Source organism: Manis javanica, chromosome 1, assembly GCF_040802235.1.
Source record: "Manis javanica isolate MJ-LG chromosome 1, MJ_LKY, whole genome shotgun sequence".
NCBI classification, from domain to species: domain Eukaryota; kingdom Metazoa; phylum Chordata; class Mammalia; order Pholidota; family Manidae; genus Manis; species Manis javanica.
The window spans coordinates 151,018,935-151,046,844 of NC_133156.1; the positions used below are offsets into that span (position 1 = coordinate 151,018,935).

Here is a 27,910-nt window from a genome sequence, read left to right on the forward strand (position 1 = left end):
CTGGAGCTACCCAGGAAAATGCTTCCTGGAGCCTGTCTGCTTTTGCTTCCAGGGCAGCAGGACATCTGGGGGCACCCCCTTCCTGGACTTGGCCTGGCCAATCGCACACAGCCAAAAAGCCATCACTGTCGTGACACCCCAGCTTCCCAAGCCCCAAGGGGAGCTTGCCTGTGCAGACAGTGGCTCAGGGCCAGCATACCCATCCCACGTGGCCTCTCTGGGGGGACAGCGTCTCCATCAGCCCCCATGCCCCTTAACTCAGATGACAGTGGCTTCCCAGGCCAGCTTCGTTCTGAGGTTCTGCAATGTCACACTGCATGGCCCTGAAACAGGACATGGACCACCAGCTTCTGGAGTCACTCCTAGGGCATGATCTCACTTCTGCTTCTGAGCTGCCCACCAGGCCTCAGACTCGGCAGGGAAGCCAAGGGCAGTGCTGGGGGAATAGCTGCAGGACACAGCCCCACTCCATGCTCTTCCTGAGGAAGGAGAACAGGTGGGACATGTGTCTGAAGACAGCTCCAAACCTGCCAAGGGCTTTCTGATGAACCCATCACATCCCAAGACACACACTTTGGGAGCACCCCGAGAACAGGGCTCCTCCCCATGCCCCGCCCCCAAGGCTCCACCACAGAGGCCCTGGGTCTCCTGGTCCAAGGCAGCTTTGCTCCTTCTGCCTGTGAGGAATGCGGTGCCCACTGTTCCAGCTGACTCTCGCAGCACAGACCCAGACTCAGCAGAATGCCAGCCCTGCAGTGTGCATGCCTGTGCAGAGGCAGGTCCCAGTCGCAGCCTGCGGTAGGGCATCTGGGCCCAAGTGGCTGTAAGCCCTTCTGGGCACAGCATGCTCAAGAGAGAGGCACCCGTTCTTCCTAAAGCTGTGTCTAAAGGCAAGAACAGCCTCTCTAGTCCATCAAGGGCTGGCTGCCCAGAAACACACGGGAAATCGGGGTGTAAGCAAAAGAAATGTAAATGCCTGTCCTCTGGCCATCTGCTGCACAGCACGCCCCCCCCACCCCCGGAACTGCATCCCTGGCCTGTGGAGCCTGCACTCCCTCAGGCCGGTGGGGACAGCTGCTTGGTAAGACACTCTAACAACTCTGATAAAAATCCCCCAGTGCATGCAAGACTGCCAGCAGCAACTTCCTCTGGGTGTGTGTGAAAACAAAGTGGGCACAGCTATGCCCCTTGGTGGCCTTTCAGTCCCAGCCAGCCCAGCACCTGTGGGATCCTGGCAGGAGAACCCCACACCCTGGGACGGGGCATCAGGGCTGGGGTGTCCCAGGGTCAGCTTGGTGGTGTGCTCGGGCGCTGTGGTCTCTGCTGTGTCCCCAGCACACACGTGGGCTAGGCAGCTGCTGCCTCCAGTCCAAGCTGTGAAAGCACAACCCCCTCTGCCGTGGGGGCAGGCAGAGATGGTAATGACTAGGTCAGGACTCAGCAGCCACCATCTGCTGGTCGGAGCCACCTGCTCGCTGCATCCCTGCGTCCGTGTCACCTCTGAGCACAGAACACGTGCCTGGGCTCCAACGTCACTGTGCAGACACGTCCATGCGTGCCCTTCCATCAGACCCCCATTTGTGCATGTCCTATATGATGCCCTCCAGCTTCTACTAACCATGCTTCAATAGAACTAAACGTCCACCTGTGCATGAGCACTGCACAGTGGGTGCCAGGAGGCAGACATGCTGTCGGGAGGACGCAGCTGGTGGCATCTGAGCAGTAGGACCAGGTCTCACCAGATGCTTATTTATTCCTACTTAAGGCCACGGGATAAACAGCTAGGTGGTGGTCAGTAAGTTAGCTTTACCAAAACTGAAGTTCAAATCACACAAGTTTAAGAACAAAGATACATATTTATGCCACAGTATTTTTATTTTAAGCCGTTAGTGTCTTCAGTCTGAAGTTTTGAAGTGGATGAAGTTACAGCAGATGCTGCGGTTGGGAAGGCTGTGGGGCTTGGGGTGCCCCAGGGGCCAGGAGAACAGGGGCCCTGGGCATCCCTCTGAACACATGTGGACAGAGGCCGTGAAGCAGGGCACAGGCTCGGCTGCTGGGCCCACTGGCCTGTCTCTGGAATAGTTTCCTGGCCTGTGGCCATGCCCAAGTGCTCAGGCATTGTGCCAGTCCTTTTGCACTACATCATGGCATGGAGTGAGGCAGACGCCGCAGCCCATGAAACCTGAACCTCCGCCACCTGCCCTCGGGGTCAGGTGCAGGGCCCACACGGCTGGCTGCACCCCACCCCCAGCACACGCCCACAGGCAACCTGCATGTCCTCCCCCGACCTGTGCAGCATAGGTGGGCAACTTGGCTGTTACTGTGAATTCTCAATAGGCTAGATACCCCCGAAACCCTGCCCTGAGTAGCTTCCCTCCACCAGTTTACTACTGAACACTGTGTGACCTGGGGGTCGGGCATGGCAGGTGCAGCATGCGGCCCTGGGTGGAGGCCCCGGCAGTCCCCCTGCACTTGGAGATCTTTAGTGACCCTCTCTTTCGGCCCCTGCAAACCCAAACCAAGCCAAACAAAGGAAAACGTGCAGCTTAAGAAACTTGAAGGGTCGGATCCTGGTGGTTTGCACTGAGTATTTTTCAGGAGCGGGAAATGAATTTATATATATATGCGATCTATTTTTACACTGTTTAGTTTGTATGTAGTGCACCAAGGGCATCGCTGTCAGTGTGGTGGGTGACGTAGTCGGCGCTGGAGCACTCTGACTGGCAATGCACTGGCCAGGATGCCTGTGGGGTCGTGGCCCTGCTCCCCCTGGATGCGCAGGTGCTGTCGAGGCCAGACTGGCAAACCTGTACTGGAACAGCGCACTATCTGTGCATGCTCCTCGTGTCTGCTGTCAACACTGTCAAGTGGCTGAGGTGATAAATAAAGGTGTTGGATTGCAGTCTGTCCTCCTACATGTACAGTCAGTTCCAACACTCACACAGCGGCACTGATGCCCAGCAGGACGGCCCCAGGGAGCCCTGGGGGAGCACAGCCCTGCTCCCAGGACTGACAGCCTCATGTCACGTCCCCAAGGGCACTGTTCCCTCGGACAGGTATACCAGCCACCTGGCCACCTGCCTTGTGGGAGACCTAGTGTGGCCCCGGAGGTGGGGTCCAGATTCAGGGGATAGGACATGAGCTAACTACACACTGCCACAGCCCCAAAGATAGGACTCATCGAATCAGTGCCAACCTGGGATCCAGCTCCTGTGAAATACTCAAAACATGAAGATAAAGGCATTTTTAGACTATGACAAGGGAATTTTCACCAGCAGACATTAAAAGAAATCCTAAATGCAGAAGAAAAGTGGTCACAGACGGAATGTGTGAGATACAGAGGTGAGGAGTGAAGAAAAAGAGTCCAGAGCCACGGGCACAGACATGCGCTTCCTGGGGATGAGAGCTCAGTGGAGCATTTGGGAGCATCACATGAAGCTGGGGGGCTGCTCAGGGAGCCCCGTGCATGGCTGTGGCGTCGGGGGACAGGCGCTGACCAGACACACACGCACACACCTGGGGCCAGTGGAGGTGAAAAGGCTGGAAGGTAATCTAAAAATAGAAACAGTAGAGAGGGGAAAACATCACAGAAATAGGACAAACAGCACAAAATGAGATGACATTTAAAATGAAACGTATTGATTACATCAGCTGACGAAGGGGAGAAAGCAGGAAGGGAACCTGAAGAAATAAACATTTAAGCTGAATGTGTCAGTGACTCAGCGTGGCTGATGACAGGAGAGGGCAGGGAAATGAAGGGCAGGTGAGGCCACGCTGGCTCTGGAAGGACCAGTCGAAGGGACGGACTTCAGGTGGGACTGACAAAGAGGAAGTAGACGCAGGGAGGGAGGGAGGGAGGCTGGGAGGCAGGGCGGCCTTGAGGCCACGACCAGACTCGAGCTGTGTCCTCAGGAGACACCCGTCAAGAGGCAGGAAGAGGGGGTTCCTGGACCCACAAGCTGAGGCAGAGCCTGACGCCACTGTGATGGCGCCTCTCCCTCATGGAATCCACTCACCTGAATGGCGAGGCGGGGACGGGTGCCACACTTCATGTACTGAAGCTATTTAAATGTCATTAAAAGACTGTTAAGCCAAAAATTGGAAAATTAGGCTGTAGGAACAAATTCCTGGAGATCTGTAACTAGTGAAAACTAACTCAAGAAAACATGGAAAGCCCACATAACTGCATGACTTGGGGCAGCCAGCCACCAGTTATCCAGGAAAACCCCAAAACCTCAGTGCCAGACATGAAAGTTATTTCTTACTCACACAAGGTTCAACTGGGCCCAAGGAGGGAAGAGAAAACAGGCTCCCAGCTCATGTGGTGAAGCCAGCAAGGCCCCCAAAGACAGGGACACGCTGAGATGACACACCTCAGCTCTGAGGCTCAGAACCAGTCACGTGGCCCCAACCAGCTGCAGGGGAGGCTGGTCTGTGAGAACAGGTTCTGCCATATCCTGTAGCCATCAATTACGCCAAATCAGTCATCAAAAGTCTCCCCACAGAGAAACTCCAGGCACAAAGGACCTCATCAGGGAGTTCCACCAAATATTCAGCATAGTAATAGTTACACTTGAGTATAAATTCTCCTGGAAAAGACAGAGATGCACAAATGAACCCTTAAGGACAGTGTAACAGTGCATACGGCAACAGCCACATCCAGAAAAATCATACACCAGTATCACCCATAAAGACAGAATCTAACTCCTGTTATTAGAGGAAATGATTTCACACTGCCCACTGGGCAGACACAGTCCTACAGCCTCATTAACAGTAGCTCACACAACCCTCACCCCGGCATGGGGGGCACACCCTACTATTGCTGCCCTACGAATGAGGGGATCAAGGCCCCAGGGATATAAGACATCGCCCAAAGCCAGACGTTGAGTGGTGACCCTGGGGTACAGAATCTTGGGCGAAGTGACATCAAGCCACACAGCGTGTATGTAAAGGAAACCCACCATTACTAAGTCGTTAACTGAGATCTCACCTAAGGTCATTTTTACACAAGCAAATTATTGTACTGCACCTCATTAACAGAAAAAAGGAGAAAAATCACATGGTCATCTCAGTAGTTGGCAGAAAGAGTATCTGATAAGATTCATCCATTTATGATGAAAAATTCTCAGCAAATTAACCGAAGGAGCCTCTTTAACCGGATGAAAGCTGTCTACATAAAACCTGTATGTTATACCCTCCGGAACGAAGATACTAAGGACTGTGACCATTCGTGAAGACTCAGACCAGCCTAGGGTCCCCTCCACTGCGAGGAGGTCAGCCCAGTGGAGGGGTTTGACATTACTGACAGTGAAGCTGTTAGCAATGTGGTTAAGGGGTTCAGGGAAACATACTGGGAAACAAAATCTCAGTAAAAAAAGAAACACATGGAATTTTATAACCAAAAATTACATAGCTTCTGAAACAGAAATTCCCAACACAGGCTTAACCACAGGTTGGGCGTGCAGAAGAAAGCCCTGAACTCTGCGGCAGGCAGGAGACGATGCAAAGGGGGGCGCCGAGGCCAAGCGGGGCAGCAACCTGCGGGGCCTGTCAGTGGCCTGGCATGTGCGCACCTGGAGGCCCTGGAGGGAGGCGTGGGTCAAACAAGAAATGTTAAGAAGTGGTGGCCAAACTTTTCCAAATTTGATTGAAAATATAAACTCATGAGTCCAAGAAGCTCAATAAAATCCAAAGAGAAACAAAGAGCATGGTGACCATTTTCTACAAGCTTAAAATGGATCAATACTAAAATCCTTCAAATAAAGAAATGATCTGATGATGAAAGAACCCCCCCAAACCCCACCCCCACAAACTATATCTGGAGACACATTCACCGGCTAAATTGCAAAAGCCAGTGATAATGGATACACGGAAGGAGCTCGTGGCCCAGAGATCCCCCCTAAGACCCCTGGGGTGGCGGGCACCCCTCAGACCTCCCCAGACACACACATCACCAGAGAATTCTCTTCTAGACGTGCTGTTGTTACATCTTAAACGTTTTTTTAAATTACTTTTATTTTACCAAAGAAAGCAAGTATTATATAAGATGTGAAGTTTCCAAACTAAAAACCTAATTTTATGCCTGTCATGACATCATTTTCAGAATGGCACCACAAGCAGGAGAGAACCAGGCAGGGCTGAGGCAGGGTGTTCACAGCACAGGACAGTACTTTTTGTTTCCCACAATTGTATGACTTTTACTAAGTCTGGGAACTTAGCTGTTCCTGCTCCCAAGCCTTGGGGCGGTGTGTGGTAACAATTCAATGAGAATCTCAGCTAAGATTTATAGAGACCCACTTGTCATAACAATATATTACTTTATTAAATTAGGATTGCTTTTTATATAAAGTCTTTCATCACCATTATACCTCTTTCACATTAGGCAGAAAAATACTGCATATTCTTTTTTTTTTTTTTTTGTGAGGGCATCTCTCATATTTATTGATCAAATGGTTGTTAACCACAATAAAATTCTGTATAGGGGGGTCAATGCTCAATGCACAATCATTAATCCACCCCAAGCCTAATTTTCATCAGTCTCCAATCTGAAGCATAACGAACAATGTCTTACATGGAGAACAAATTCTTACATAGTGAATAAGTTACATGGTGAACCTTACAAGGGCAGTCATCACAGAGGCTTTGGTTTTGATCATACATTATGAACTATAAACAGTCAGTTGAAATAAGAATATTGATTTGATTTTTATACTTGATTTATATGTGGATACCACATTTCTCTCTTTATTATTATTATTTTTAATAAAATGCTGAAGTGGTAGGTAGATACAAGATAAAGGTAGAAAACATAGTTTAGTGTTGTATGCATATTCTTTATCTGAAGATATGTGATGAAAAACTGATCTGCTCGTCTCAGAACATGTCAAGCAGATTAACAAAGGGCTTCGGTTAATCCTGTCTTTGCAGATGTTCTAGAAAACTGAGCTACCAGCCCTGAATACCTTTCAAAACTCACAAGGTAATTACCAACGGAAGGGATGGAGGTGGGAGACCCTCAGCCCACAGAGCCTGGAGGGGAGCCCAGGACACGCCCAGCGCTGCTGTCCCTGCTGCACGGGAACAGGGCCATGGTCTTCCTGAGCTTCCTGTAGCTCCAGTGCAGCTGTTCCGCCTCGGCCCTGTGCTGGACGCGGGCCTGGCCCAGCTCCTGCAGGAGGTGCTCGTTAGTGCTGACCAGGGAGCTGGGGAGACAGGCGGGTGCCTCAGTGCAGCGCCCTTCTCTCCCGCCATGCCTGCCCACGGCCCAAACCCGGCCCCTCCAGTGTCCCTCTGGCTACAGCCCACCTGCCCACACCTGGGGCTGACTCGATCCCTCACCGTCAGCAGCCCACAGGCGCCACTCAGCACCAAGGGGCCGAATAACACCCTTCAGGTGAACGCGGGGACCCTTAGTCCTCCAGTGCACACAGTTTGCAGAGCCCATCGCAATCTTTGTGGGCAGCCAAACGACAAGCTAATTCTGGACAAGGCCCCAAGACTGAAACACATCTAATCCCTGGTCATGCGTGAAGAGCCCTCTTGTAACTGAAGCCCTGATTTCTGATGTTGACCATTTGTGATTTTAGAAAGGGTTTTGGAAAGGGGAATTCAGCCACCTCTGTCACTTCCAGATGGCCCTGCCCCCCGATTCAGCAATGACTCAAAGACACTGTGGCACCATGAGAGAGACAAACATAGGGCCATTTTCCCCAGTGACCCGTGTGCCTGGACCACCGGAACAGCCACTGGTCAGACAGGCCCAGGGTGGGGTGAACCAGCACTGCCTTCTGGGGCCCGGCTTGTCTACATCACGCCCGCATGCAGCACCTCTTGTGGCCCTGCCTTGCCAGCCGCTGCCCAGTGCCTCTCCCACTCTGGCCTCGCACACGTGGGTCTGTGGGGTCTGCTGTGGCCCTCAAACCCCAAAGATCACAGCTGGGCTCCAGCTATGACTGCAAGGCACCCAGACCCAGGGGACCTGTGGGGGCCCCAGCCAAGGAGGTGGGCAGGGCCGGGTGGGCGTGCGGGGAGAGGGAAGGGCAGGCAAGTGCAGTGGCTCCCTCCTCACTGGCCACAGGGCACTCCCTGCACTGCCACAAGGCCCACGGCACCTTACCCGCCGCACCCAGCCCCCACCCCAGGCCAGCACACAAGCCCTGCCCCTGCACAGCCAGGGCGTAAAGGTGGCATCTACACCTTCTAAGGTCACCCTCTCTCATCACTGCTCGGGCCACCCCAGGGTGCCCCTGCCCCCCTCCCAGCAGCACCTGTGACTCTCCTGCAGCATCCCAACGAGCTCCTGGATCTTGTCGTAATGCTCCAGGTGCTGCCTCAGCTCCGCCATCTCCCCAGACAGCTTCTTCACACCAGCCTGCAGTCCTGAGGGGGAAGCAGGTTTGGTGCAGTTCAATCCATGCCCTGGAGCCCAGACGACCCTGGACTTGACGCCGGGTCTGGACACAAGGGGAAGCATGTACTCGGACAGGCCCGTCTGGCAAGTGGAACGAGGGTCCTTTCTAGAACAGGCTGTGCTGCAGAGAAACACTGGCTGGGACAGGCCTGGAACCCCTGGCAGGCCCCATCCTAACGTGAGGGCAGGAAAGCTCAGCCCCTGCTCCCAGGAGATGAACAGAGAAGTGCTGAGGGCAAACTCCACCTAAAGTGGTTGCACAGGCATGGTGGCCACCCTCAGACAGAGGAAGCCACACCCAGTGCACACTGGACCTACACGACTATCCCGAGCTGAAGACAGAAAGGAGATGATACAAGAAACGAGGGGGTTGCCCAGGTAAGGATCAGGACGTCAGTGAGGACGCAGCTTAACGCAGGCCATGATCTGCAACCGAGGAAAACTGCACACAGAGCAGAGGCTGGGCCAGAAGGAGCCCACGCCACCGTGACCACTGCATCCCAGCGGGGGCAGAAAAGCTTCTGAGTGGGATACACAAGGAGCCTTGGCCACTCGCTGGAGCAGCCTCACATGCCCCGCAGAGGGCAGGCCGCTGTCATCCATGCTGTTTGCTCAACAAAGGCCACACTGAGCTCGTGGGGTGGAGGCTACATGCTCTAAAATATTTACTCTCTGTCCCTTTAAGAAAGTTTTCGGAGCCCTGGGAGGTAAAAATGGGAAAAGATGCTCCACCTGTCTCCTTCCAGAAGTGAGAACCTCCCACAGACAGCACCCACCCAGACAGGGTGGCCATGGACAGCAGCCACACTGCCGGTCCACCACATCGTCACCTGGCCTCTGAGCCCAAAATACCGAGTGTACACAGCAAAACAGAATCGGAGGAAGTGGAAAGAGGACAGGGCTCTGGGTCTGCAATGGACAGTGGCTGAGAAGAAAGCCTGCCGCACCTGCATGAGAGAAGGCTGGGTGGCTGCACGGTCAGTCTAAACACTCGGAGGCAGCCAGGCTGGCTGAGCCTGGGCCACAGCCCATGACCATGGGACGGTGCCCGAGCTCTGAGACTCAGCGGGTCTGAGCCGTGAGGATCGCAGAGCCCACAGGGCAGCCACCTCTGCCCCGACTCACCCCCCACTCGCCCCTGGCAAGCGGGACCGAGGGGCCCTGCCACAGCCGGGGCTGGGGCTCCCGCCCCATATTGCACACAGCCTGTGGTCTGAATTCTGAATCCTGGACTGACTGAGAACGGAGTCTACACCGGAGCATGTGAACACCTGCGTCTCACCAAATGTTTCCAAATACGCTGTGAACTCACCAGTGATCTGCAAGTTTAATGTGGCCAAGGCATCTGCATTTCTTACTTCCTCTTTCATACTGAACAAAAGGGACTTTAAGCTATTGTTCTCCTCTAAACATTTGTGTAAATGTTGCCTTAAGTCACCCTAAGGACACAGGAAAACACAGTTAGGACAGACACATCAAACTGCGTAAAATGCATAGAAAACTCAATGAAACCTTTTGACATCACCAAATCTTGGTTCCCTTCCTCCCATCATAACTGCTGAGTCTCTGTGTGACAGAGCCTCACCTGCCCGTCCAGGCTGAAGTGGCTACCCCGGAGAGGACCCCAGCCCTTGGGCACAGCCACGACCCCACCCCCAGGCCCAATGCTGAGGGCACAGAGGCAGTGGCTGCTCGAGCCCGGCTGCCTCAGGAAGGCCCCGTGGTCACCACATCCTGGTCCTCCTCCCTTCCCAAGAGCAGGAGCAAGGGCCAGCCCCTGCAGGCTCACTTCTTGGGCAAAAGCCCAGGCAGCCACGGGGCTTCGTGCTCCATCTGGGTAGGTGGCCTCCCTGCAGGAGGGCAGTGTGGCTCCCGCCCATCCTCAGAGCTGAGGGGAGGCCCTCAGCAGCTGCCGAGCAGCAGCCTGTGGACAGATGTGCCAGTGGAGGTCGGGGGACAGAGGCCACCACAAGAACAGTGTTGAGGGCTCCAGCCCTTTCTGGAAGGAAGAGCCACTTGTACGTATAGCAGACCACAGTGCATTTAAATGCTAGAGGCTGCCCGTATCACTTCACTGTTTTCCATCTTTTTCTCTAAAAAGATGCTTTGTATGGGATCTCGAAAATAGCAGCTTCTTATAGAGTATGTACCAGACTGTTTCAGATACTTGTTTCCCAGCAATCCTATGGCCGTTTCACTCTCCTTTTACAAAGAGGTGACTGATGGAGGTGAGGCAGGTGGTGGCTGTGGTGGTCCAAGGGTGTTTCCACCTCCTGGGGCCCCTCAGGTTGGCTGGGCCTGGGGACCAGCTCCTAACCGATCAAGAAGCAGAAGTGATGACATGTCACTCAAGCACAGGTTACAAAAGACGGCCTTCTACTCAGGTGCGCTCTGGTCAGCAGGTGCCACGTTGTGCAGACCTCTGGTGGCCTGTGGAGAGGCCCACGTGGCATGGAGCCAGGACCACCTGTGAGACCGCCTGGCAGAGAATCCCCACCCATCAGGCCATTAGCAGAAACCTCAGCCTATCAACAATCTGATGGCAACCTCACGAGACCCAAGCCAGATGCACCCAGCTCAGCCACTGTGGGATTCCCAACTCACAGAAACTGTAGGCAGTAAGTGCTTATGGTCTGAAGAGGCTGCATTTTGGTGTGATGAGCTCTGCAGCAATAACTAACACAGAGGGGTTTGTGTCTAGCTCAGACTGACCAGGAGGGCAACTCCCAGCCTCCCAACAGTGTGACACAGCCCACGTACACTGGCTTTTTAGAAGGAGAGCCCCTAAACAGATTCCATACAGTAAAACCCAACCATGATGATTAGTGCAAAAAACTTCAATGAATACACAATGGTCTTTCTTAAAATTAAAAATTACATACCTTTAAGGTATGATATGAGCACACAGAAATGACCACTACAGTCAAGCTAATTAACACAGTTAATATTAATATTTTTTTCTTGCTGATGAGAGGACCTGAAGTTTCTTCTCTTAGCAAATTTTCAGATTCAATATAGTATTTAACTGTGGTCCTCACACTATGCAATAGATCCCTGGGCTTACTCATGCTGCACAGCTTGTCCCCCCTCCCCATGGCCGGTAGCCACTGTTCTACTCTCTGCTTCTATGTATTTGACTCAGATTCCACATCCAGGTGAGACCATGTGGTGTGTCTGACTTCTCTCACTCAGGATAACACGCTCCAGGCTCATCTGCACCTTTTTTTTATGGTTAAATAATACTCCATTGTGTGGATACACCACCAGTTGTTTGTCTGTTCCTCCACTGACAGGTTGCTTCTGCATCTTGGCTGCTGTTCACAATGCTGCAATAAACATGGGAATGCAGAAATCTGTTTTCATTTCCTGTGGGTATATTCCCAGAAGTGAGTTGCTGGATTGTGTGGTAGTTCTATTTTTCTTTGTGGGACCCCCATACTGCTTTCCACAGTGGCTGCACCAGTTTACATTCCCCCCAGCAGTGCACGAGGGTTCCCTTTTCTCCACATCCTCACTAACTCTAATCTCTTCTTTTTTTTATTAAGACCCATCCTAATGGGTGTGGGATAGTATCTGTGATTTTGATTTGCATTTCACTACTGATTAGTGATGTGGAGCACCTTTTCATGTTCCTCTCAGCCACCTGTATGCCTTCTTTGGAAATACGCCTATTCAGGTCCTTTGCCCATTTTTTAATAAGGGTCTTTTTTTTTTTTTTTTTTGCTGTGTTGTTATGTTAGTTCTTCATATATTGTGGATATTAACCCCTTATCAGATTCATAGTTTGCAAATACTTTCTCCCAAACTGTAGGTGGCCTTTCCATTTTGAGATTGTTTTCTTCACTACACAGACTTGAGTTTGACGTCATCCCATTTGTTTATTTTTGCTTTTATTACCTGTACTTCTGGTGTCAAATCCAAAAAAAAGCCATTCCCAAGGCCTCGCCAACCTTTTCCTTACTTTTACAGTTTTTCCTTATGTCTTACAGTTTCAAGCCAATGGCCTGACTTTTGTGTAAGGTGTAAGGTAAGGGTCCGGTTTCATTTTTTTTTTGCATGTGGCTGTCCGGTTTGTCCAACACCATTTATCATGTCCCCTCCCCTGTTCTATGTTTTTTGTGTCTGTCAAAAATTAGTTGACCACATATATGTGGGTTTGTTTCTGGGCTCTCTGTTCCGTGTACTGGTCTTACTTGTTTTGATTCCTATAGCTTTGTAATATAGTTTGAAATGTGAGAGCTTGAGGCCTCCAGCTTTGGTCTTTGCAGGACTGCTCTGGCTAGTCAGGGTCTTTTGTGAAACTAGGAAAAAAATACAAATTACAAAAAAAAGTAATTATATGAATTTTAGAATTGTGAAAATTGTTTTCTCTGAAAAATGCCATTGGAATTTTTATAGGGATTGCACTGAATCTGTATATTGCTTTGGGTAATGTGGAAATTTTAACAATATTAACTTATTTTTGTCTTCAATTACTTTCATCAATATTTTATAGTTTCAGTGTTAAGATTTTTAATCTCTTTGGTTAAATTTATTCCTGAATATTTTAATCTTTTTGATGCTTTCATAAGTGGGATTGTTTCCTTGGCTTTCTTTTCAGATAAATAATTGGTGTAAAGACACACAACTGATTTTTGTTACATTGATTTTGTATTCTGCAGCTTCACTGAATTTCTTAGTTCTAACAGGTTTTTGTGTGGAATCTTTAGGGTTTCTCACATACAAGGATCATGTTACCTGCAAACAAAGGTAATTTTTCTTCTTCCTTTCCAGTCTGAATACCTTTCACTCTTTTTTCCTGTTTGTCTACCCTTACTTGAACTGCCAGTACTATGCTAAATAGAAGCTGTGAGAGTGGAAACCCTTGCTTGTCTTGTACTGGATCTCAGGGGAAAGCAGTTTTACCCCATGGATTTTGTTAGCTGTGAGCTTTGCATAATGGGCTTTTTATAGTATTGAGGAAATTTTCTCATATACCTATTTTGTTGAGAGCTTCTTAAATCATGAACAAATGTTGAATTTTCTCAAAAACTTTCCCTGCATCTGTGAAGATGATTGTGTGGTTTTTATTTTTCAATCTGTTAGTGTGGTATATAATTTGCATGTGTTAAAACAACCTTGCATTCCAGGGGAAAATCCCACTTGGTCATGGTGTATAATCTTTTTGATGTGTTGTTGAATCCAGTTTGCTAATATTTTATTGAGAACTGTTACATCCATATTCATCAGAGATTTTGGCCTGTAGATTTCTTATGTCTTTGGCTTTGGTATCAGGGTGATGTGGCTTCATAAAATGAGTTTGAAAGTATACTCTCTACTTCTATTCTCTGGGAGGATTTTTAAGGATCAGCATTAATTTTCTCTGAATATCTGGTAGCATTCAGCTGGGAAGACATTCGGTCCTGGCCATTTGTCAAGAGGTTTTAGATTACCATTCATCTCCTCATTGTCAATGATTTGTTGGAGTTTGTTTCTTAATACACAGTCTTAACAGGTCATATGTTTCTAGGAATTTATTTCTCTAAGGTTGTCCAGTATGTTCACATGAAATCACTCCTAATAGTCTCATACGATCTTTTGTAATTTCTGAGGCATCCTTTATAATGTCTCCTCTATCATTTCTGATTTAATGAGTCTTCTTTTTCTCAGTCTAGCTAAGGGCTTACTAATTTTGTATAGTTTTTCAAAAACCCAGCTCAGTTTCATTCCTTTCTTTCTATTGGTTTTCTAATTCTCTATTTCTGTTCTGATCTTTGTTACTTCTTTCTTCTGCTAACTCTGGGTTTAACCTGTCCTTCTAGTTTCTTGAGGTGTAAAGCTGGGTTGTTTATTTGAGGTCGTTCTTCTTCATTAATGTAGGCATTTATGCATGATGGTCTCAGAGTGATGTTACAAAGGTCGAGCACCTTGGACCCTGCTGCCAGGTCCCAGCTGTGCTGGCTCTGGCTGCCCTTGAGCGCCACCTGGTGGAAGTGCCCTCAAGGCCACAGGGCATCCCTGGACCTGGGACTGGTGCAGGCTGGCAGAGCAGAGACCCTAGATCACGGGGCTAGCTTGAGCCTCCCTCACTAGTGGTCTGGGGAGCCTGAGCCAGGGAACACTGGGGCCACAAACACCCCACCTCAAGCCCAGCTTCAGCCACTGTCTCTCCAAAGAGAAGGCCCAGGATGGGCAGAGCTGGGATACATGCAAACCACTGTCACTGGGGCCTGGATTACTGCTGGGCAAGGCCTCTGGAGGGCTGCTGGGGGAGGGGCAACCCCAGTGGGAGGAGGTTCTGTGGTCCTGAGAGGGCAAGAGGGGAGCCCAGTGCTGCCCAGCAGTGCCTAAGGGGAAGTGCAGAGCTGAGAGGTCCTGTCTGTGATGTCAAAGCAGTGCTTTCACCCTGTCTGTGAACAAACGCAAACACCACACAGGCGAGACTTACCACCTCCTCCTGCACATGGCTGAGCTCTGACAGCACCTCGCTCATTTTCACGCTGTTCTGCTGCTCAGCAAGGTGACTTTGCAAAGACTTTTTCTCAAGAGTTAGGGAGTGGATTTCCTCATTCATAATTGTTGAGTTGTCCTGAGTTGCTGTAAATTCTTGAACAGATGACAAAATATGCCTTGCCTGAGCTAGGAGTAAAAATAAAATATTACCATTGTATTTGTATTAAAAGTTTGAAGTGTAAACAAAACATGTCTGTACATCCAGACCTGGACTACATGCCTCAGAACCACAGACAAGCATGAGACAGTGAAGGGGCCCCAACACCACTGAAGCCACCTCACTCAGGTTTCTTCACCCCAGTCAAGGATGGGGACAGAGAATGGCAGAAAAAGTTTCATTCTAGAGCAAAAGTACCCGTTAGGATGATCAGGGTGGTGCAGGTGGGCGCCCTGGTGGCCACATGTCCTCTGCAGCACAAACTCCTGCTGCGAACATCTGCCAGCTCCAGCACAGGGGGCAGCAGGCTGCATGGCACAGAGCAGCCCACGGGCCCAGAGAGGATTCAGGGGCTCCAGCCTATCAGGGGGCCAATTCTAGGAGAATGCCAGGAAGGAGAATGCTGGCAATCCCTGCTCCCACTGGGACACTGGAGGCTGCACCCGCTACAGGAGGAAGAACCACCCAGGGATGCAGTCTCTGGGCCCTGACTCTGACGGAGCTCCCAGTGCACTCTTGCACCTGGGCACAGTGGGAGGGAGTGGGGCCAAGTCCTCTCTGGGGAAGGACCTTCTGGGCCCCAGGTGATTCCCACCCGAGGTTCAGCAAGTCCAGGGCCCTGCACACAATCAAATTTTCTGAGGATTTGGAGAAGACAGCAGCAGATTTTTACTCTCTCAAAATTCCCAAGTGAAAACAGATCCTGACAACAGCCTTGCCAGCAAACCCAGGCAACAAGCCTCTCCTGGTGCCCAAACCCACAGCCACAGGACACGTGGTCCTCCAGCGCCTCCCCGCCTTAGGAGGGTCTGTGGCGGCTGCGGGGAAGACGGCCAGGACACTTCCTGCAGCACAGCGGGGATGGCGATGGCCAACGAGGAGGGTCCAGCAAGGCATGGCACAGACCCTGCTTTGTGCCACAGGTGGGTGGTCCCCCACTGTCCCAACTCACCTAGGAATGTCTCATTGCTGTGCAGGGACTTGTAGCCGCTCCAGTACCTGTCAACCAGGTCGAGGAGCGCCTCCAGAAGCACCGCCTCCAGGGCAGTCTTCTTCCCAGGCAGCACAGTGGACAGCGGTTTGGGAGACACCTGTGGTGGAGACAGAACAATGACACCGGCTTTTAGCCCAAGACCAGCAGGCTCCGACACGACACCAGGCTTCTGACACCAGCGTGCTCATGTCCCTCATCCCCAGAGACAGGCACAGTGGGGCCAGTCACACCTCACAGACCCATGGGGGCCTGGCACATGGGAGTCACCTCCCTGTCCTCTGGATATGGGTCCCTAGCAGGTTACGAGAGCTTGGTGCCAAAAGGCCCATGTCTGTGGGGCGGGATAACATCCCACGCCAGGAGGAATGGCCGAGGATGATGCAAACTCAAAGAGACGTTCCCCTGAGTGGCAAGCCAGGAAACCCCCCACCATGCTCCAAGGTCCAGGGCTGCGGAACGTCCAGTGCACAGGGACTCTGGCAAGACGCAGGCTCCCAGAGCTGGTCTCGGCCTGAGCAGCCACCGGTGCCCGGGAAGCCCGACTCTAACACAGTCACACACTGGGCCAGCCAGAGATCACGCCAGGGCAGCACAGCCTGAGGCTGCCAGGAGATCCCAGCCTCCACCCAGGGCCCGACCAGGCCAGGGCCTGCATCTGGACACCTGCCAATTCATCTCTCTTCTTCCCTTCAGAAATTATTTTACCAATTGTGAAAAATACTGGAGAAAGGAGAAGGTGCTTGCTCCCTGCGACGATCCTTGGTGTCGAGGACAGGTAGTACCCAGAGCAGGAACTGCATCTGTTCTCAGGCTTGGGCCTGCCTCTATCACTGTTACTTGGCACAAAGGGCGCTTTTCTACTAGGGAGCGTCAGAAGCAGAGGAGACCCACATGAGCCAGACAGCAGAGTCACCGCAGTTGGGACAGCCCCGTCTCTCCCACCACCACCACCAGGAGCAAGTCCACCTGGGGACGCTGCTCTGCCAAGGGTCATGGGGGCAGTGCACATCCTGCGGCCAGCCAGCATGCTGACACTAAGGCCCGGGCCCTCCACCAGGAAGCTGAGCCTGAACGCATCCTGGTGAACATTCGGTGCAAACACCCCCACCAGAATCTGCACCTGGACCCTCGGCCGCAGGCATGGGCAGCAGAGCCCAGTTGTCCAGGGCCGTCTTTTGGGCTTGTCTACACTTCAGGGCACAGAGCACTTCCTGAGAGGGCGGTCAGCATGAGGTCACAGCATGAGGTCATGCCGAGGCAGCATCCTCCACAAAGTCCCAACACCACAACACATGCCCATTATCCACGGGGGCTGTATGTTGGCAGGGTCCATCTGTGGCGAGGGAGGCTGCCTCCAGGGGCAGGGAAGGCTCAAGTACACTCTCAGTCCTTCCTTCCTTCCTCCGGCCAGCCCAGTCAGCGAGCCATTAAGCACGCAAATGGACTGCGGGGACCACCTGTAAGGGTAGAACCCCAACACCCACCTCAGGACCCCCATCCGTGGGGCAGCTGGCCACCCAAAACCCCCTGGAACATCAGCACCCAGCCCGCACTGGACAACAGCTCCTGCCCCCTGACTTTCTTCTGTTTCCGAATCAGGACTGACCACCGAAAGCCAACCAGCCATGAGGGACCCCACTTCAAGGTCCTTGCCCCGCCCCAGGCCCATAGCCCCTCAGTACACCTGTACCCCCCTCTCCTACTCCTCTGCCAAGAGCTGCAATTGGGGACCCAGCCTCAGGTGGGGCTGTGCACATCTGAAGTGAGTCTGTCTCCCATTGGGCCCGTCCCAAAGGCAACAGCATGGTGCCCACGTGGCCCTGGGTCGCTCTGAGTGAAATGCACTTGCAAAGCAGGACAAGTCCCTGGAAAACCACAGAAGGCATGTCTGGGATCCATACTCAGGACAGGGCATGGATGGCTGAGCTGGCCGAGACAGTGGGTTCCGACTTTGGGGGCAAATGCCCCCAGCAGCAAGAACGGAGAGGTCGCCTCTCATTTCCACCTCAAAAATGGGCGTGGCACGGCACACAGAGGCGCACGTCTAACTAAACAGAGGTGACGACCACTAAGGGTGAGCACACTTGAATGCCCCACTCTCCTTGGGGCCAGAGGGACACTGGAGCAGCTCACAGGGTCCGTCTGCTGTGCCCAGCCCACCGCCTCTCATGCTCACCTTCCTGGGGCCGCTCATGCCATGGGGCCGCCGCTCTTCGGGCTCTGGCACCCCAGAGGGGGGAAAGGCCACCCCGCTCTGGCCCTCCCAGCTGCTCTGCTGGCTCAGACCCTCATCGGGGCTGGAGGGCCCGCCTGGCCGCACCGGGCAGCTTGGGCACTCCTCGTCTGCAGGCACCTGGAATCTCCCGCCAAGCATTCTTTGCTTCCTGTGCTTGTTAGGAGCAGGCAAAGGATTCAACCCCTTTTGTGTCGACAAACTTGACGTCTGAGAAGAAGGGGCTGAGTCCTCAAGGTCTGTGGAGGCTGCAAAGTGGGAGGATACAGGCCTCATCAGATCACAACCAGTTCCTGGGCTGTTACCAGAGCTGGCGCTTAGAAAGATGCGTGCATGAGAGTGTGATGGGTGTGCGCGTGTATGAGTGTGTACGAGTGTGTGTGTGTTAAAGAGAAAAGCCCCAGAGCCCGTCCGGACGAGGAATACGCTACGCTGGTGCACCATTGTAAGTGTCAAGGTGTGAGAGTCTTCCCAACACGTCTCAGAAAGTTCCAGAAATGAGTGAACATGACAGAGCAGGAGGAACCCCAGGACAGCAAATGTGGGGAGGGATGTCTGCCTGCGCCAGAGGTGCGCAGGAGGCTGTGGGAGTTACTGGGGTTGGGGGACGCAGAGCACATGCAGGCCGCACTGTGAGGGGCTCCCCGCAGGCCTGGCTTTGCAGCCTCTCTCCTGGACAGCACCCTCTGGGGCTGCCGCCTCTGCGGCCCTTCCCTGTGGGTGCTCCACACTGCTGCTCTGCTGACTGAGGACTCATTTCATTAGAACACACTTCAGAAGTTTTATTTCAGTGAGAATTACCTTTTAAGCATCTGCCATCTATTAAGTATATTCCTTAAATTGAGTAAGACAGAGGACTTTGTGAGCTAATAACACACAGCTGACCCTGGAGGGAACCAGCAGTCGCCACACAGAGCTAGTTGGGGGCTCACAGCCCAGCTCCCAGGCTCACTGTACCTCGAGGAACCAGGACAGTGTGGTCTTGGTACAAAGACGTGGATCAGTGAGGCAGAATCCAGAGTCCAAAGGAGACTCGGTTCAACTCAATTAACAAATGTGCCAAGTTTACAAAAGGAAAAAAGACAGTCTTTTCAACAAATGGCCTTAGTACGACTGGGTATGGCAGGGCAGGGGCAGCAGGAGGCGACCCGATCCCTTCAGAGGCCTGCTGGGAGAGTGGGCACAGACCTCAACACTGAAGCCACACGGCGTCTCCAGGTCCAGGAGAAAATCTCATGAGCACAAGCAGAGATTTCTCTGCAGAATACCAAAAGGCACCAGAAGATACTGATAAACTGGACCTCACTAAGATTAGAACTGCTCTTCAGAGCATGGTTAACATGAAAGGCAAGCTACAGAATAGGAGAAAAACTATAGTACTTGTAGTTGAGAAAGGGGTTGTATTCAAAACCCATTATAAATTCTCATGACTCAATGCCAAGAAGAGAAAAAGGGACAGATGAGTGAAAATGTCAAAGAAGGAGGTGAACAAGTGGCCGATAAGCACAGGAAGACAACCCCATCACTAGGGTCCAGGAAAATGCAAATTAAAGCCATAATAAATACCACCACCTACAGGTCAATGGTCCCCGAAAGGCCGACTGTTCCCAGGGCTGGTGAGGACATCCAGAGGACAGATGGCAGGTAAATCCTGGGATTTCAGCCCAGACTTATGCCTCAACCTCTTGTCTTTATGAAAAGCTCTCAGAAAGTCAGGATAGAAGCAGCACAAAAGGAGCTAAAGCTGATATACAAGGCCTAGTGGGAAACAAGAGTCCCAGAGCAGCCACGCAACAACGCCCATGCGCTGGGAAGACACCAGTGCCCTTGTGGGGTCTGAATTCCAGACCTGGCCACTCTGCACCTTCTAGAGCTGAGTAAACGCTCCCTGTTGTGGCTGACACGGACACCAGTCCCACTAGCCACAGGACGCTTCCTGTCTCCTGACATTTAACTTCTTGCTGGTAACCTGGGGAAGAATGCAGTTTAAACCACCATGCAGTATGACCATACCCAAGCACACTGGCTTTTTCTTTTATAATTACAGAATCCAAATTGCTATTTACAAGTTCACAAGAACTTCATGAAGATTCTATACTTCTGTTGACATCCCAGGACAGGCGGGACCTATGGCCTTGTGCTGGGGCAGCACTAACCTTCATGGAAGCCAGCCTCTTGCTCCCTCTGGCTGGAGCTTGTGCTCCCAGGAGGGTTGCCCAAGTTCCATTCGCACTCAGCAATGAGGTTCAGGACCGCCTCATCATCTGCGTCCATGACCAGGCACTTCTTGGCTGAGGGGTCAGTGCACATGGCTCTGGAACGGCACAGTCTGTGAAGAAAAGCAACTCAGTGCCGTGACACCAGCCAGCAAAGCCACTGAAGGAAGACCACACACTGCCAGCATGGCCAGAGGTCTCCAGGAGGGGTTGGTGCCTCCGCTAACGCAGACTCACCCAGGACAACTGGTAACAGAAAGCAAGGCCCTGTGTGTCACACCATCTCAGCGCTGCACGGGGCCCACCGGGGTGAGTTCAAGAATGGAAGTTCCAGAAAGCTCCTCTGCTCTGCAATCCCCCACCACACTCTTCCCCCAGCATCCACAATGCAATGCTTGGGACCCAGAGTGTTAAGGGATGTGGCATTCCAATTTCTCTTTTGCACCAAGTGCTGACATCCTCCCAAAGGTAACCCTACCTGTGAAAGTGCACGCACTCAAGGGTACCTTACTTCCAACAAGGGCAGCTCAAGAAACCACTCTTCAAAGTGATTCCCAATCACACAATGAATAGTGATTTTATGACATCTGATACTCTGAGGGGTCAATAACATTCACTATTTTCTACTACTCAGTTTCCTGGGTGCTGCAGGGAAAGGGTCTGCCCACAGAAACTTGACATCTGATACATGTCAGCCTCTTTGGACCTCTGTCCACTGTTACTGCTGGGCAATAAGGAGATGGTACCAGGTCATTTACTAGGGCCTTTGAACTCTAATTCATGAAAATTCAGTCTTGAGATTATCAAGGACAGCTAACTACAAAACATTGCTAAAAGAAATTAAAGAAGACAAAAGTAAATGGAAACACATTCCATGTTCATGGACTGGAAGATGTAACAGTGTTAAAATATCAATACTGCCCCCAAACAATCTACAGAATCCATGCAGTCCCTGTCAAAATCCCAAGGATGCTTTTTGCAGAAAAAGAAAAACCCATCCTAAAATGCACCTGGCATCTCAATGAACTCCAAACAGCCAAAACAACTTCGAAAAGGCAGAGCCAGCATCAGAACTCAGATACAGCAGAAATGCTGGTGTTAGCCCAGGATTTAGAACAGTCATGAAAAACAAGGGGGGGGGGTGTCTGATGAGTTACAAGAACGATGGGAAATCCTAGGAATCACAAAGACATGCTGAAGGCCAAAAACACTGTCCCAGAAATGAAGGAGCCTCTGATGGGCTTGTTGGCAGCAGGACACAGCTAAGGAAGGGCTCTGTGAGCTTGAGGCTCTCTCAACTGCAACCTCCAACACTGAAAAGCAAAGAGAAAACAAGACCAGAATACAAGACCCAAAAATTGTGGGACTGTAATAGGTGTAACATACGCATATGAGAACACCAGAGGGATAGGAAAGAGAAAGGAACATTAAACATATTTGAAGAAGACTGGAAGTTTCTTCAAATTAACACCACTTTTCCAGGGAGCTCAGAAAACCACAGCAGGATAAATGACCGAAACACTACATCAAGGACTGACACATCAGACTGCAGAAAATCAAAGACAAAGAAAAAAATTTTGAAATAAGTCAAAAAGAGACACAATTTAATATAGAGGAGCAAATACAAGAGTTACATCTGATTCCTCCTCAAAAATCTTGTAAGCAAGAAAAAAGTGGAGACAAGCATTTAAAGAGTTGAGAGGGGGAAAAAAAAAACTACCAACCTAGAATTTGGCATCCAGTACCATGATCCTTCAAAGGTGAAGGAGAAATAAAGACCTCCTCATATGAACAGAAACTGAGGGAATGTGGTGCCAGTATTCCTGCCTTATTCTTTAGAGAGAAGAGTAGGTCAGTACCTTGGATCTACATAAAGAAAGGAAGAACATCAGAGAAGGAATAAGAGATTTTTCTTCTTTTAACCTATCTAACTGATTCTGAGTTAACAGATAACTCAGAAATAAAACAGCAATGTTTTCACAGTTAGGTATGCTCATGTGTTACATGGTTAGCTTCTGTGTAAGTGGAATGAAGAAAGAGATGACACCGGGACAGGCAGATTAGGAATGCCTCATTATTATAGGACATGCACTGCCTGTTTAGTGGTATAGTTATTTGAAAATGGACTTGGACTAGTTGTAAACGTATACTGTGCACTCTAGGGAAATCACTTAAAAAAAAGACATATCTGGTACACTAAGAAAGGAGAGAAAGTGAAATCACAGGACATGCTCATTTAAAACCACAAAGGAAGAAAAAGAGCAGAAAACAAGACTAGGAACAAAGAGGAGCAATGAGTAGAAAACAGCAGCACATACGGTGAACATGAACCCAGTTGTATCCGTTACCATTCTGAACACCAAGGGCATAAATGCACCAATGAAAAGACAGAGAGATGGTCAGAGTGAATCATAAAACAAAACCCAACTAAACGTTGTCTACAAAAAACCCACTTGAATCACAAAGACATATATGGCTTAAAAATAAAGGGATGGAGATAGACATCAGACTGACACTAAGCAGAATAAAGCTGGAGAGGTTAAGTTAAGGTCAGACTGAACTGACTCCAGGACAAGAAGAGTTATAAGGGGTAAAACGGCCATTCCCTAAGATAAAGAGGCTCATCCTCCAAGAAGACAGAGTCCTTAAAGTGGATGCACCTCACAGCAGAGCATCAAAACACACGGGGCAACAACTGACAGAGCTGCAAGGCGAGACAGATATGCCCATCTGAGCTGGAGATGTCCACCACCCTCTATCAGAAGGGGACAGACCCAGCGGAGAGATCGGTAAGGACACAGGTGGGCTCAGCGGCACCACCAGTCAGCTGGATGCAGTGACATCTCTGGCCCATTTCACCCGGCTGCAGCACAGCACACACGCTTCTCAAGCCCACAGGAAACACACACCACCTTCTGGGCCATGAAACACACCTGAACAAATCTAAAATAAAAGAATTCTTGGAGGCGGAGTGCAGAGGAGCACGCAGGCGCCGCCTCCCTCCGCCCGGGGCTGCAGGCTGCAGGGGTGCGTGGGCTCGCAGCGGCCGCCCCGGGAGAACCCCTTTGCTGCCTGCCTCCCGCCCCGCCCCGCAGCGCTCCCCAGAGGCCGGGGAGACCCGGCCTCCCTGCAGCCAATTACCCCGCGCGGGCTCGTCCGCAGCCTGGCCCAGGCTGTGGCCGGACCGGGCAGCCCCGAGGGACACCTTGGAGAAGGGGACACACAAATGTAAGCCACAGGTGTCGCGGTGGCCTCGCCCCCTCCCGAAGGCCCAGCTTCCCGCTGAGGTGCTCCCTGCCGGCGGGGTGCCTTCACCAGGCGTGGGGGAGGTGCGGCCCGGGCGGCCTTGCCGCTGTTGGAGGGAACTCGGTGGGCGGGGGTGGGGGCGGGGGCCGGGGGTGCCCGCGGTTTTCTGTTGCCCCCAGAGGTTGGAATCAGCCCTTTTGAAGAGTCGTTGCAAAATGCTAAGAAACGTAAACTGGACTAGCGGCGGGCCGCTTGCAGTGTCGGGGGCGGCGGCGTGAAACAGCACCGAGAAGGAGGTCTCCTGCCACTGGTCCCCGTTCCTGGGGCCAGGGCCAAGTGTGGAGCCTGCTGCGGCCTGGGAGCACGTGCCTAAGTTCGGTGGTTCACTTTAAGACGTAGGGAAAACGTGGATCCTAATTACGAAGGCCGGGCTTGTCTACATTTCCAAGAGAGCTGCCCAGTCTTGACCATAAAAGCTTCTGGTTTCAGATGGGTACCGAGTTAATTTCCTCTGGGAACCTGCAGCCTCTGGCCAACAGCCCCACAGAAGCAGCGGCCTGGAGCCTTGGCACAGGGCCAGGTGTGGGAAGCATGGTGCCTCTGCCTGGACGCAGTGGGCCTGGGGAGCGCTGACTCCACCACATGGCTAACTGCCGCTTCCCACCGGTGTTGTATTCAAGGACCTCCAAGCACCCTTGCCAGTCAAACGTCCTTGGTGCCACATTACCAGCGGAGACGGAAACGGCTTGAGAGCCGGGTGAGTTGGGGCAACAGGCTCCCCGGGAAATCATGAATACTAACCAGGAGGTTCACCGTTCCATCTACAAGACTCAGTATAATCTATGTATTTAAAACACATGCAACTCGAGTATTTTCCAAATTAACCAAAGAATATTTGCTGTGGAGGCATATTCAAGCACAAGAACTCACACCGATTCGCCTTGGTCCATTCACAGCACTACAGTAAGACCGGCAGAGCCTGCCTCAGGGAAAACTCTTACAAAGGGCCAAAAGAGGTAGAGACTTTGCTGTGATGACTCAAATTCTCTCCTGCCAGAGAACAAGAGGCAACAATAAAAATTCCTGATGGATGATGACTCCATAACCTACCTCTCACTTGTGATAGCTAAATCCATAAAAAAAAAAGCTTACAATGTCTGCTCTCAGACAACAATGGAATTAAACTAGTAGTCAACAACAGAGAGATAAATGGAAAACCCCAAAATACTTGGAGATTAAAGATGTTCCTAAGTAACAAATAAGTCAAAGAAGAATTGTTCAAAGACAAACTTTTAAATATTCTGAATTAAAAAGCAATGCATCTTATCAAAATCTGTGGGATGATGCAGTGAAAGCAGTACTTACAGGGAAATTTAGAGCCATGAATGCACATATTAGAAAAACAGTAAGATCTGAAATCAATGACCCAAGCTTCCACCTTCATAAACTAGACAAAGAGCAAATTAAATCCAAAGTAAAAGGAAAAAAAGACAGAAATTAATGAAATTGAAAAAAGGAAGCCAATAGAAAAATCAACAAAACCAAAAGCTAGTTCTTTAAAAACATCAATAAAATTGAAAAAACTCTATGCCAGGAAAAAAAGACACAAATTACTTATATGAGAAATCAAGAAGGGAACATTACTACTGATCCCATGGACACTGAAAGGACAGTAAAGGAGTGCTATGTACAACTCTGTACCCACATGCTTGACAGCTGAAATGAAATGAACCGACTCCTGGACAGACACAATCCACCAAAACTCGCACAATGAAGAATGGATAACCAGAACAGACATATTTATTAAAGACAATCAAGAATTAATAGCTTTCCAAAACATCAGGTCCCGTTGGGTTCACTGGTGAATTCTACCAAACATTTAAAGAAGAAATTGCTCAGTTCTCTATAATCTCTCCTGGAACATACAACCAGAGGGAATGCTTCCTGACTTGTTCTGTGAGGCCAGCATATTCCCAACACCAGAACCAGCAAAGAGAATACAGGAAAACCAGAGAACAACTCTCATACACACAGATACAATAACCATCAGCAAGTCAACAAACTGAATCCAACAATGAACAAAAAGAACTATACACTATGACCAAGCGGGTTTTACTCTAGGTATGCAAGTCTAGTTCAGTATTTGAAAATTAATGTAACCATCACATAAACAAGCTAAAAAAGAAAAATCACATGATCATATCCATAGATGCAGAAAAAGCACTTGATAAAATTCAACACCCATTCATGATGAAAATGAATAGTCAGCAAACTAGGAATAGAGGGGAACTTCCTCAGCTTGGTAAAGACCATCTACAAAACCTAGAGCTGTTATATTTAATGGTGAGACACTCAAAGCTTTCCCACTAAGATCAGGAACTAGGTGAGCATGTCCCCTCTCCCCACTCCTTTTCAACACTGTACTGGAAGTTCCAGCTAATGCAGTAAGACAAGAAAAGGAAATAAGAGTGTACACAGACTGGAAGGAAAAAATAAAACTGTCTTTATTCACAGATACATGATTATCTAGGTAGAAAATCCCATAGAATCTACCAAAAAAAAAAAAAAACCCTAACTAATAAAACTAATAAATGATTATAGCAAGTGTGCAAAGTACAAAGTGTTGTGGATCACAATGTGTCCCCAAAAAGATATGCTTAAGTCCTAACACCCAATAATCCGGAACTTGGCCTTATTTGGAGGTGGGGTTTACAGAGTTAATCAAGTGAATATGAGGTCCTGAGGGTCAGCCCTAATCCAATGTAATTGATATTTTTATAAAAAGGGGAAATCTGGACACAGAAACAAGCATGCATGAAGGGAAGTTCTATGTAATGGCATGGGGAGAAGATGCCTTGTGAAAACAGCAGGCCAGGGGGAGGCATCCACACACCAAGGATCACCAACGACTGCCAGCAAACTGCCAGAGGCTCAGAGAACCTTGGAATGGATTCTCCCTCACAGCTCCCTGAAAGAGCCAGTTTCTTGATTTCAGATTCCTAGCCTTAAGAACTGTGAGAGACAAAAAGTTTCTGTTATTTTAAGCCACCCAGTTTGCGGTACTTTGTTGCATCAGCCCTAGAAAGCAAATATGCAAGGTTAATATACAAGAGCTAATCATCTTCCTCTATACACCAGCAAGGAACTAGAATTTGAAAATAAAAAACACAATACCATTTACATCAGCATCAAAAAATGACATACTTAGGCAGACATCTAACAAAATATGTACAAAATGTACAGGAGGAAAACTATAAACCTCTGATAAATGAAATCAAAGAGGAACTAAATGAATGGACAGATATTCCATGTTCATAGATAGGACTCAATACTGTCAAGGTGTCAGCTCTTCCCAACTCCATCTATACATTCAATGCGATCCCAGTCAAAATCCTAGCAAGGTACCTTGTGGATATCAACAAAGTGATTCTAAAGTTTATAAAGAGGCAAAAGACCCAGAACAACCAACTCAGTGTTAGAGAAGAGCGTCAGAGAACTGACACTATGTGACCCATAAAGTCACATGGAGAAGGAAGCAGAGACTTTACCGGATCTTTTATAAGAGACTAATCCAGTCATGGAGGCTCTACCTTCATGACCTTATCACCTCCCAAAGGCCCTATCTCCTAACACCATTACTCTAAGATTCCAACATAAGGATTTGGAAGGGACACACATTCAGACCATTGCAAAGGGTATTGTCTACTCCGGAATTGGACTGGTTTGAAATGGGGAAGTGAGGGGAGGGGGTTACAGGGAGGCACCTGAGGGAACAGAAGATTCCCAAGGACTTGGAATGGGTCTTGAGACAAAGAACAGAAGTTGGGAAAGTATGGCCCACAAGTCAAATCTGGGCCACTGCCTGTCTTACTGAAACATGGTCATTAGTTTAGGTATGGTCAATGGCTGCTTTCATGATACACAGGCAGAGTCTGTAAATTGAGACAGACCATTAAGGTCCACAGAGCCAAAAATATTCACTCTCCAGCCCTTTACACAAAACACTTGGCCAACCCTACATTAGAGGAATTTATGGATGAGGTAAGGCATAAAATTCAAGGAAACTTTTAAAAGTTTCAGACAAAACAAAATGGTATACAAGAAAAGGTATATAATCCTGGCACAAGCAACATAAATATGGTTTATTGATTTTCATTCTCTA

At 50.0% G+C, this 27,910-nt stretch overlaps 1 protein-coding gene across 4 annotated transcripts in view; it reads right to left on the reverse strand.

The window, feature by feature from the left end:
- Positions 1–6,297: 6,297 nt before the first annotated feature.
- The window catches only part of CEP72 (centrosomal protein 72), a 32,454-nt gene continuing 10,841 nt past the window's right edge, over positions 6,298–27,910 (reverse strand). For 3 of the 4 annotated variants that reach the window (XM_037015538.2, XM_037015541.2, XM_037015540.2), the window contains exons 5-11: positions 20,443–20,615; positions 18,230–18,534; positions 16,012–16,150; positions 14,838–15,028; positions 9,723–9,849; positions 8,268–8,379; positions 6,298–7,168 (exon numbers count right to left, since the gene is read on the reverse strand). In XM_037015538.2, the coding sequence (XP_036871433.2) occupies positions 6,973–7,168; positions 8,268–8,379; positions 9,723–9,849; positions 14,838–15,028; positions 16,012–16,150; positions 18,230–18,534; positions 20,443–20,615 (1,243 nt within the window). In that variant the 3' untranslated portion in view covers positions 6,298–6,972. Of the gene's footprint in view, positions 7,203–8,267; positions 8,380–9,722; positions 9,850–14,837; positions 15,029–16,011; positions 16,151–18,229; positions 18,535–20,442; positions 20,616–27,910 lie in introns of all 4 variants that reach the window. The other variant, XM_037015539.2, reaches the window with a different exon arrangement.